Below are 12,053 nucleotides of genomic sequence, written 5' to 3' on the forward strand. Positions count from 1 at the left end.
CGACTCATTTCAGAGATGTTTTTTCACTGCTCCAGCCAACATTTTTCTCTCCCCATTACGTTTAGCTTCCCCCTCCCTCTTCCAAACTATTTTTTTTTTAAGCAATAAATAATTTCGGCGTGCTGAAGAAGCATGCGAAGTCAGCGTTAGGCTACGGCGAAACGCTCCATTTGTTCTAGGAGCCCTTTTCCCCTCAGAAAGCTTCCCCTAGTGTTTAATTTTAAAGCATGTCATTATTATTATTTGTTTTCCTACTTTCCAGAAGAGATTCCCATATTTTTTCGGCTTGTCTGGAGATTTCCACACGCACACACGAACTTTTCCTTTGGCTTTTCTCCCCTGCTTGCTTTCTTTTTGCAGGGGTTAAAAGCCCCAAGTCAGCAAGGTACTTAAACACATGCTGAAAGTTAAGAGCTCGCCTAAGTGCTTTGCTGACTGGAAGCCAAGGATATTTTCTCGAGCCCTTTAAATGCTTCAGAACCTGAATTCAAAACGTTTTGCAGAAAATCCAGAATTCAAGTATCTCTTGTGCTAATGGTGGTTGTAATTCAGGAGTGCTGTCAGATAACAGCAGCACTCTTCCTACTGGAGCTGGTGTATCCCCTTGCAGAAAACGCTTCCCTAAAGTCTTCCTCCACTTCAAGGATCTCTCCGGAGATCTGGGCATGTGTTTTTGTTTCACTCAGTGAACACGTTGGCATTTTGGTTTTTGTTTTGCTTGACACTTGATGCTTCTAAGTGTTGAAATGTAAGGAAAAAAGGGTTCGTGCACTCGTATCACACTGAGCAAATATCTGCCCCTCAGACTAATGTTTTCTCATCATCCCAAACATAGTAGGGATTAAAAAGAAAAGAACAAAACAAACAAAAGAACAAAACAAAACAAAACACGCACACACAAAAATATACATTACAAACAACAACAACAAAAAGGAACAAAAAATCTTGCATATGGAGGGCTCTGAGAAGCTGCAACATCAGTAACTGAAGATCAGGAGGAATGCCCTGAGAGCAGCACCGTGCTTCCCTTCAGAGAGATCAGTCCAAGGGGCTGTGGTGATGTCCATACAGAGAGGGAATAGCAGCGAGCAGAGGAGCAGGAAAGGCTGTGCAGAGAGATGGTGCCTCTCCAGAAGTGGAGAGGCAGTCAGCATCAAAGAGAAATCATGGCTTGGCTGCTTGGGGCTCTGAATGATGGATGTGAGTCTCTGCCACCAGTCAGCTGCTGGATCTGCTTCAAAATGCTTATCTGCATAATGGGGAGGTTTGGGCTTTTTTTCACCCTTTATTTAAAAAAAAGATTGAAGTTCTGTGTGTGCATGAGTCAACCCAAAAAGTCTCTACCTGCTAGCTGCAAAGCACCTGGCACTTGCAGCCTCCTGCTGAAGGCATTCATCTCCCTTCAGCTCTCTGATGGCAGCATGACTCTTTTTTTGCATACTAAAGGTCTAGTATCCTGGTGGTGCTGCACCCAGAAGGTGCTTTGTGTAGCTGTAAGGATGCAGCTCCCCGATTGTGCATGGCTCAGCACTGCTCATCACTTCCAGGCTTGGCTTTGCCTGAGCACCCTTTGGAGTGAAAGGCATGAAATGCAAATGTAATATCTTCTTATTACACAAGCAGATCCTGAGACCTTGGCTTAATTGTTAATACAGCCCCTCGTGGGCAGAGTAGATTGTTGTATTATTATTAATATTGCTTTGAAATCATCTAGGCTACAGGAGTACAAGTGTTGCTCGAAGAAATGAGTGATGACGGCTGAGACAAAAAAAAGAAAAGAGATGGGAAAATGTTTCACATTGTATCAGCATCTGTACTTCCTCTTGTGTGCATCCGGCACTGGCAGCAAAGAATCATATAGTCACTAAGGTTGAAAAGGATGAATAGCTAGTCCAGCTGTCAGCCTACCCCCACCATGCCCACTAACATCCCTCAGAGCCACTTCTCCACGTTTCTTGAATACCTCCAGGGATGGTGAAAATGTCAGACCCTCTGTTATGCCATTGTTCAAGAGCACATGGAAAAGTCTTGGGGCTGATACAGAGGGAAGAAGTCCTTCTCTTGGTTGGAAACAAGTCCTGATGTCTTGTCTCTGGGTGTTTATGGGTTCAGGAGGAAGTGTTAGCAGGCCAGGCACAGGAACAAGTCATATTTTTGAGTATTAGAATCAGAATTGCACAATAGATAAGGTTGGAAAGGACCTTAGAGATCATCAAGCTCCAGCCCCCTGCCGTGACCCCCCCGCCAGCTCAGGCTGCCCAGGGCCCCTCAAACCCAGCCTTGAGCACCTCCAGGGATGGGGCAGCACAGCTTTCTGGGCAGCAACACTAGGGCCTGACCACTCTCTGAGTAAGGACTTTCTTCTGAACATCGAACCTAAATCTTCCCTCTTTTAGTTTAAAGCCAGTCCCCCTCTTATCACTGTTTATATGTGTAAAATGTCAGTCTCAAGTGACCAGACTCCACCTGGACATAGAGCATAGTCAGTCCTTTGACTTTGGCTGTAACCACCCAATCAATTCCTTATCCACCAAATTATCCACCCTTTGAATCCATCTCTCTCCAATTTTGAGATAAGGATGTGGTATGGGACCACATCAGAGGCCTTGCACGAGTCCAGATAGATGACATTAGTTGCCCTTCTGTTGTCCGCCAGTGCCATCACTCCGTCACACTCCTGGCCTTGTGCTTCATCCCTGTGAGACTGAGCTTCCCATACCTGTGCTGGAGGCCCCAGAGGAGTTTTTCCAGCTCAGGACTCGGAGGTTCACAAGTTAAGTTACAGCGGCTCCAGCTTCAAGCACAGCTGCTGCTGATCCACCCAGGGGTGTGAGCATTGCATCAGGCAGCGATGAGCCACTGGCCTACAGCAGGCGAAAGCCAAGCCAACAGACAGACAGAGAGAGCCTGAGGGGCTGAATTTTAGAGCTATTAAATGATTAAATGCAAAAAAAAGAAAAGAAAAAAAAAAGTTAATTTAACATCGCGGTTGTGATTTTACACACCCAAGAGCCTGGAAATTGAGAGCTCTGCTTCTCACACAGGGATCGTAACTTGGCACTGCGCAGATTGTACAGTATGTAAAATTAGACTGGAGAAATAGTAAATATGCTGCAGGGACCAATACTGTCTTGGCAGAAGGAGGATGGACTGAGTGGGACCCAACAGGTCTTTTACGCCTCTGACTTCCATAACTCAGTGCTAATAAAAAATCTCACATAGTGCCTGGTGCAAAGCGCAACCCAGAGCAGGACTAGGTAGGAGTGTGGCCGCCCCAGTGTTTGTACTCCAAGGGAGATTGCTGCTCGAGAGTGGGTGCATGGGCACTGACTAGGAACTAGGAGGCTCTGTAGGTAGCTCATGGGTGCCCAACATCTCTATCTGCCTCTTCCTCCTCCCCATGTGTGGTAAATACAGGCGTCCTCGTGCTGTTGCTGAGCCACAATGGGCTTTTCTTGTGTTTACGGCTGTGATTTGGGCACCTAATTCTGAATCCTATTGATTTCCTCTTAAATGGCGTTGAAAAGCCTGATCTAAGCACTCTTTTGTGGCCTAAGTTATTTGTCCTGTTGGCAGGAAAAAGCAGAAGCAGAAAACAAGCCTGTAATTCATCCACGGTGCTAACTCCTGTCACCTGGCCATGGAGGGTGAGAGCTCAAGCGCGCGTGGCTTTAGTGCTGCCAGTGGGATTTTTCCACCATATGCTTGTTGCCCCTATTGCCATTTGTCTACCTCTTGCCCTCTGAGCCCTTCCCTTCTGTGCCACCCTGTATGCTGGGGCAAGGAACCTGAGCCTGCAAGGACCAGCCCTGCCTTCCCTTTGCCTTAGGATGGAAGTAGAGGCATTGCTTGGCCACTTGGCCACTTGGCATTGCTTGGCAAAGAGAACGCTTGGAATCCCAGAGCTTCAGCAGAAGAGGTAGAACATCTGAAGAAAGCATTCTGGAATGGTAGGATCGTTTAAGTTAGAAGGGACCTTTAAAGGGCATCTGGTCCAACTTGCATGCATGAACAGGGACAACTACAGCCAAGACCAGGGTGCTCAGAGCCTGCTCAGACTGGAGCTGGCCAGGAGCTGAACATGGTGGAAAGAGAGGGAAAATGCCTCATTTGCAGTGCCCCTAAAGCAAACCTGCTTCCACAGATCTGCTTCCAGGCTATCGAGAAGTGATTGAGTACAAGTCCTTTAGCACCCATCTGTTATCTCTTAATTAAAGTTTCTTGCTAATTATTTTTTCTTGTCAAGAAAGCAAAGCTGCTGACTCCAGGGATTTACCAAAGTAGAGCAAACAAATGCGGACTCTGCTTGCTGCAATTCTTCATTAATGGACAAAATTAACTCAGAACAGTCCATATCTTTGGCTACATCAATGACACTTAATTATGCCTGTTTCTTTACAAAGATGTATTTAGTTTTAAATCACTTGTGGAAGAGCTGCCTCTTTAAGCATGAAATTCCTTCCTCTGGCAGGGAAGGTTTCTGCTGGCAATGAGAGCTGTGCAAACACCAAGTAGCACTGGCGGGAACAGGTGTGAGGAGATCAGGGGTAGGATGTGCTTTGGGTAGGTGGTGTAGAGAAACCCTTTCCAATGCCAGTGGCTGTTTCTTCTCAGCAAGGGGTCCTGGAGCTGCAGATGGGAGCAGGGCAACCCACATCCCTAGAGCATGATCAGTGATATGCAGGCTAGCCAGCAAGGTGCTGGAGCAAGAGAGAGAGGGCACAGGGTTATGCCACTAGACACCCAGGGACCGGTGGAAGCCAGAGACATCCTACTGATCCCATTGCCTTACTGGTCTCATTTACAGTGAGAAGTTGCAGAGTGTGAGACCTTGCTGCTTCATCTGCTTGGAAAGCTCTCAGCTTACCCCTGGCACCTTGTAAATATTAAATGTATAATTTATGAATACATACACAGAGATCTAATTATCCACTCGGATTATTACTCATGGCTTGCACACAGCTCTGGGTGGGAGGTACGTAGGCTAATGGACTGACAGATGCTTTATCTGTCCTAAGGCACAGATGTGTTTCTCCATCCCACTGCAGAAGCTCTTCACATCCTCCTGGGGAGAGGGGGACATGTCCTTTCTCACTGTCTCAGTTTCCCCACCCATAGGGGCAGAACCAAAAGCCATGCAGAGGAAAAGAGAGCAGTGGGTGTAAGACACTTATGTCTCTCCTCAAAAATGCTTTGTATCCTTCAGGATCATGCCCATACCCAAACTATGGGAAATTAGAGACTCCCAGGATGGGCTCTGATTGCCCTCACTGTTCTCATCCAAAAGCAGTACTGATCTCTGCAGCACAGGACAGGCAAAAGAAGGTGATACCTGCCAGCAGTGTGCCATGTGTTTGCATGGTAATGTGGCTGGATGTGCTGGGACAGGAGGGATCTGGAGACCTGAATCAGCTCCAGTGAGCAGCTCTGTAAAACTGTCTGGGAGTTTGCCTGCTCTGATACTATATGCTTTGGGTTTCTTCTTTGTCAGAAGTCTTAAATCATTGCCCTGGGAAGGAGCATTGCTTTCAAAGACCTGTCTTCCAGGAAAGGCTCCCTCAGCCTTTCTGAGTGCATGCCAGCATGTTTGTGCTGTGTTTAAGGACAAATAGGAAATAATTCAAGCTGCCTTTACCACCCTTCCCAGCCTAGTTCTGACATCCCCACCTACGGACAGGTCCTCAGTCACAGTCCCTAGAAGCAAGGCTGGGACCCCCAGAGCTTTCCTCTGACCCTCCCCTTCCTCCTAGGCACCTATTAGGCAGCTTCGTTGGCTCATTGGTGCAATGAGCTTTTCTCCCTGTAAGTCTGGTGGGTGATGCTGCATATCTCAGCATCTGTCTCAGCCCAGCAGGTCTCTGGGTGTGAGGACAGAAGAAGTAATGGCCTTCTGTGTGGCAGCAGGGAAGGGAAAAGCAAAATGTCTTTACTTTGTGCAGAAGAAAATAATAGAGGAGAACCTGAGTAAGATGCTGGGACTCATACTGGATGTCTGTGATCTATATCCATCTGCCCACCATTTGGACAGCCGACCATACATCCACACCCTCTGCTGTTCATTGATCCTTTACTCCCTCCTTCCAACTGTCCACCCAAGCATTCACCCACCCATCTGTCCATTCATCCCTCCATCCACACAGCCAGCCAGCCAGATGCTTATGTACTTAGTCCTCCATCCTCTTACATGTCTCTGTGTCCCCACATACTCTCATCCACTTGCACAGTCATCCATCATTTCTTCTTCATATGCTTCCCTCCATCCTAGCTGCGCTCATCCAGCCAAGCTATCCATCTGTCTGAGAGCGCGCACTTGTTCATCTGCCCAGCCATCCATCTCCTTCCACACTTGCTTATCAGCCTGTTTATCTGTGCCCATTCCAGCTACTCCTCCTCACGTGGGCTCCTTGGCTGGGATGCTCTTCCTTCTTTCTGTCTAACAGAAAGCTTTTTTAAGATGTTCAGAACAAACTACAGGTCCGTGTTGCCTGTTCCGCCTGCCAGCAGAACACAGGAGCTGATATCTGAAAAGAGTAGGACTAGTGTTGGAGTGCTTCTCTCAGCCCTCCCTGCTGTGGGCTGCTGTCAGCCTCGCTGGTGCATCTCTGCCATGGGTGGAGTCCTCTTCTGTGGATTCTTTTAATTGCTATTTTCCCCCCACTTTTGACATGCATAGCAACAGATGGATGTGGGTTTCTCTAATCTAATCACATATTGTGTGAAAAAAAAGCACTTTCTTTTCCTTGCTTTCATTTGCTGCCCCTTAATTATTTTATTAGGAGAAAGAGCCAGCAGTCCTTCTCTATTCATCCTCTTCATGTCATTCAGTGTCGCTTAGGTGTCTCTCATGCCTCCAACCAGTGTCTCATTCCGGGGATGAAGAGATTGAGTCTGTCAAGCCATCCCTTACACAGAGGCTGCTTTCAACCTTTGTTCTCTCATGTTTCCTTCCTCTGCTCCATTTTCATCTTAATGGCACAGGCACAGATTTGTGTGCTACTTCTAGGCTATGCTACTTTCCATTCTCAGTCCCATTCTCAATAATTCTTAACATTGCATTTGCGTCTTTGGTTGCCACTGAGCTGATGTTGTCAGGAACGCAGTCACTCCAAGATACGTTTCCATGGAGGCTGCAGCTAATTTGGAGCCATGACTGCGCAGTGAGTGCTGCTTCCCCATGTGTTCATTGACTCAACACATAACTGTGATGCCCTTTGGGATGCTTTGCCCCTCGCTTTAACTTTGCTGCCCTGACAACCTCAGCTGTCTGCTCATACTGACTTGGTCCATGAGTTATGAGAGAGCTGTGCAGCTCAGGTCCAGCTCTGAGCTCTGTCAAACCTCACTGGTGACGTCTTCCTCGTCCAAGCCTGACCGTTTCTTCTCACCTTTGTTCTCCTGACCTTTAGCTGCTATAAATACTTGTGAGGACTCTCCTTGAGTTCAGGGATGCTCAGTTTCCCTGGGTGCCTGAGTGGAGCACCTTGTCAAAAGTGATTTGGAAACCCAGGAGTATTTTGAGACCTAGGGAGGCTGATGAAACCTGGAAGGAGGTGCTCACACCCTGCTCAGTCCCCATCCTGCTTCACCCCACTTCATACATTCACAAAAATGTTTTCATCCTTGTCACATATAGCTCAGAGAACAGCCCGTGTAGCAACACAGGAAAGATTCAATTGCCAAGCATCATTAATGAATGTCGGCTCGAACTCCTGTCCAGAAACCTGAGAAAATTCAATTAGGCAGCTGGTGCCCAATGAGCTGTGTTGCTACACTCATGAGATGCTAAATCAAACAGCTCAGCAAGGCATCGTGTTATTGTAGAGAGAGAGCAAAAAAAAAAAAAAAGAGGCAGGGAGATAAACAGCATAGCATGTGCCAAGCAGCTGTCCCTTTCCAAGGCATGGCACAGGTAAGCTGCAGTCCTCCCACCTCATTTGCTAGGTAGGGAATTGAAGGCAGCTGCCCACTTCGCACGTCTGCTAGTAAATAACTCAAAGTTTGCTACTGATGAATCTTGGGGCTCTGTCACCTCTATCCCCTGGGAATTTCTGATGTGTGCATTTGATTTGCATCTTGCAGTGAGACTCATGGGGGCAGGAGTAGCAATGACTTGTTGACCCAAACAGCTGAATGTGCTATGGGGCATTTGGCTGTGGAGATATGTCACTGAGGATCATGGTTAGTGGGCATGGTGGTAATGGGTCGGTGATTGAACTGAATGATTCTGTGATTGTATGAGACAGATGTGGTCCGTGAGTCCCAGTTCATTGGCCCTGTCCAGGTGATCCACTCCAGTACTCTGGTCTAAGGTCAAGATAAACTTTTAACAGAACCAGAGGGAGAATGTGAACTTCCTTGGCCATCGTGTCAGCCCGTGCTCCAGTCCTTCCCATGCTTGCTGGTCATGCTAAGATCCTGTTTCCAAGATAGCCCACAGGCTCTGATCTCACCTGCTTTTCTTCTTCACAGACAGCCACATCCAGTATGAGCGGGTAGGTGCCGATGTGACCATGAAGTGCGGCTCCATGGACTGGGATGCAGCCGTGACTTGGACAGCCAACGGCACTGATATTGATGATTCCCACCTGAATGGGTCCTACCTGATCCTGAAGAATGTGGACCTGACACAGAGCGGACAGTACTTCTGCTACGAGGGCTCCTCCTGGCACCTCAAGTACCAGACCACCCTTAGGGTGGGAGGTGAGCACCCCAGTATGCGATGTTGTGAGGAATGGGGGGCACAGCCACACTGTTGGGTCCTACACTGACCTCTCTCTGTTCCCTTCATCCATGCCGATCCCAATACTGTCTATATGTATGATTTTCTGCTGCACTCCACAACACAACCTACCAGCTGTGTATGAATCCTACCAGCAGGATTCAGGAATCAGCTTCTCCTGCCCCAGACTTTGAGTCAAAGCTAGGAATGATGCCCATACAATAATTTTAGGAAGCATGTTGCTTCAGCAGCCAGCCCAGTGCCATGGCTCAGCAGGAGCAATGTCTGAAGGTGGAAAGGGTCTGTACATGTCTATGGTGGAGGACTGCTGCACATTTCACAGGATTTTGCATATCTTAAGTGAGAGATGCGCTGATTCACACAGGTCTTGCTGTGGGAGATAAGAGCTGTGCTATATTTCACACCACGCTGATAGCTGATAGCAGCTGTGCGTTTTGTGAGCTGTAGTGTTTGTACAGCTGATAGCAGCTGTGGTTTTCACACTTGCAACTGAGAACCGGAGGTGCCTGGAAGCAGTGTTTGGCATGCCTGGTGGGGTGGGGACTGCTGTACTGGTTGTACCTATGTGCTTTGTAGGTGGTTGTTCCCATGGGTGGGAAATTTGGCAAAGCCTTTCTTTGATCCTTGACTCACCTTCAGCACCCTGCAGGTGCATCTCTACTATAGACTGCGGGCCAGGCAGAGGATTACCAGTGTCATGCATAAGCCCGGTAAATTGGGCAGAAAGGTCCCTCCCCATCAGTAGGTCCACGTTTTGGGAATGCTGCATGGTGTCGACCTTGTGGTACTGGTGTCTAATATGGGGGATACTGGCACATCGTCCACTGCTGGAAGAAGCTAGACGTCAAGGAGAGAGGCAAAGAAGTGAGCAAGTGGAAACAAGGAGGATGACAATCAATGGCATGCAGCAGACAAGTGTGTGGCCACAGACCTCTTGGCCATGTGACTTGGCTGAGGTGGTGGTCCAGGACTATGGTACCACTCCAAGCAGGGTCTGCAGCCCAAATCTTTAGTTAGCAAGGGGAGTGTTGTCTCCAAACGTCTCCTGCAGCTGTGACATCACTGTGACTCTGTGATGACTCTTACCTCTGCTCAGCACCTCACTAATAGTAAGCCCTGTCAGTCCACTCTGGGACTCATGGGAACTACTCAGCACTACAGCAGAAATCCTGCTGTTTCCAATTACGGCGTGTTCCCATCTGCTGCCCACTCTGGGCACTGGGCAGCCAAAGGGCACACTCAGATACTACAGGGGCCACGAGCAATAAATAAATGAGTGCCCGGTGTTGTTAATGCAATTAAGTATGCAAGGAACTAATCAGATGAGACCCTTTTAGTGGTAATTAATTTAATTGCTTGGATTTAATTTAATGTTCTTAGTGAAGTTTCTTTTCCCAGCACCCCTGCTGCCCCCAGCCCCTGCCTGCTCCCTCTTTGCTGCTCTCTCCAGGTCCTGTTGCTATGCCAAAGTGTGAAGGGTGCTATGGAGAGCAGGTTTGGGAGCATCCTTGGAGGAGATACTTGTTTTTTTGCAGTATTCTCATGGTAGCTAATAATTTTGGGGATGTTTGCTGCATTCAGCTGAGCATGCAGAGTAAGTGCATGCAAGGACCACAGAGGAGAACCTGTGATTTGTAGGATCTTGGACTCATTTAAATTGGATGGGAAATTAAGTGAAAACAGGCCTGTGGCTGCATTTTCATGTCTACAGTGGGGAAGAGCAGCAAAATTAAATCGGTGTTAGCTATATGAATAAAGAGAGAGCAAGGTGAGGAATGAGCTGTGCAGGGGGACTGGAGGGAGCTCAGAGGTAACAGAGGTAGAGTGCATGGTCCTGAGCAGTGCTAGGGAGAAAGGGGAGGAGAAGACCTGAAGGTGGTCATTAGCAAGGTTCATTAGTGTCTGAGACTGTCATTAGTGGTACCCAATGGGAACATATGGAAAGGCAGCATGTCTCCTGTGCTTGGGAAATGTAACAGTCCCAACCACAGCATCAAAGGGTGCGCTCGGGAGAAAGAACAATTAAAGATATGGAGACAAATGGAAAATGGGAGAAAATAAAACAGAGGTTTGCCAACAACATATCACAGCCGATTAACCTGATAGCTCTCTTTGATAAGGGACTGATTTCCTGGGCCCAGAAATGCGGCCGATGTAATCTATCTTGACTTCAGTGAAGTATTTTGTTATGATGCCACATGGGAAATTATGAGTTAAACCAAAGAAAATGTGGATTAGTATGGGAGTTGGAACATGGCTTAGGAAATGGCTAAAGGGGATCAGATTGTGCTGAAAGGGGAGCTGCTGGGAGGGATGGGGGAGCTGCAGCATCAGCCTTCGGTCCATTGCTGCGATGTTTTTCGTGGTGGCTCTGGACCAGGAGGAGGAAGGAGCGCAGGTGGGACATGGCTGTGGGGTGGCCCTGAGGCTGCAGGGGTGAGAGCTTAATGCTAGAAGGACCAAAATGCAAGTGAGGCAAAAGGCACAAAGCACGTGAAGGTGGCTCGCTGTTGTGCTTTTATGGGTTGGTCCTCAGGGTGGGATTTGATCTGCACCCAGCGGAGTGCAGATGGTTTGAGATAGCCTGGCTGTCCCGTGGCTGCAGACACCGGGATGCTGGCACACAGGTGATGGGGACAGTGTGTCCAGGGATGGGGTGACCGAGGCATGGAGAGCCCACGTGGAAGGGCAAGAAGAACCCACAGGCATGCTTATACTTGGAAATCCCATCCACTAGACAGACAACATCTTGGGGACAGTGGTACTTTGCCGGGACAGCTTCTTCCAAGGAGCTTTGGGCTCTTCTGCCTTTCATCAAGTGGTGATAACTGAGCATGGGGTGAGCTAGAGGAGGGCAACTGCAGTGCGTATCTCCAATAGTCTTCCCCATAGCCTGAAGCATGGTGGTTGCCTGAACATGGCTGGAAGCAGTGAGCAAGGGGGCCATGAGCTTTGCAGGGCTCTGGGTACTGGGCTCCCGGCTGCCCCTGTGAGTTGCAGCATTTGGAAATGCGCAGCCTGAGGGCCCATGGATGGATGTAACAAAGACGTTGGGAAATAATGCGCTCTTGAGGTTTGGCACACGGCTCCGTGCATTACAGAATGTTATAAAAATACTGCTAATGGGCCAGAGAGGAGTGGAAACGCACGGTGGAGAGGCTGCCAGAAGCCAGAGAGCGCACATGGGAGCGGGGAGGCCTTGTGTGCAGGCAGGGGAGGGAGGCAGCAGCCAGGCGGGTGTCCGTCCTTCCACTCCATCTAAACCTGCTTGTCTCCATGCCCTGCCTGATGGCAGTCCTCTCACCCCTCTGCT

General features: G+C 48.5%; 2 protein-coding genes across 4 annotated transcripts in view; both read left to right on the plus strand.

The window, feature by feature from the left end:
- GALT (galactose-1-phosphate uridylyltransferase) overlaps positions 1-12,053 on the plus strand; it is a 427,049-nt gene that overhangs the window by 303,851 nt on the left and 111,145 nt on the right. The window lies entirely within an intron of this gene.
- CNTFR (ciliary neurotrophic factor receptor) overlaps positions 1-12,053 on the plus strand; it is a 121,042-nt gene that overhangs the window by 66,661 nt on the left and 42,328 nt on the right. For all 3 annotated transcript variants that reach the window (XM_065740038.1, XM_065740037.1, XM_065740036.1), the window contains one exon: positions 8,470-8,700. In XM_065740038.1, coding sequence (XP_065596110.1) covers positions 8,470-8,700 — 231 coding nt within the window. The remainder of the gene's footprint in view (positions 1-8,469; positions 8,701-12,053) is intronic.

The sequence above is a fragment of the Cyrtonyx montezumae genome, unplaced genomic scaffold, assembly GCF_038088225.1.
Source record: "Cyrtonyx montezumae isolate F1298 unplaced genomic scaffold, pur_monq_1.0 scaffold_25, whole genome shotgun sequence".
Classification (NCBI taxonomy): Eukaryota; Metazoa; Chordata; class Aves; order Galliformes; family Odontophoridae; genus Cyrtonyx; species Cyrtonyx montezumae.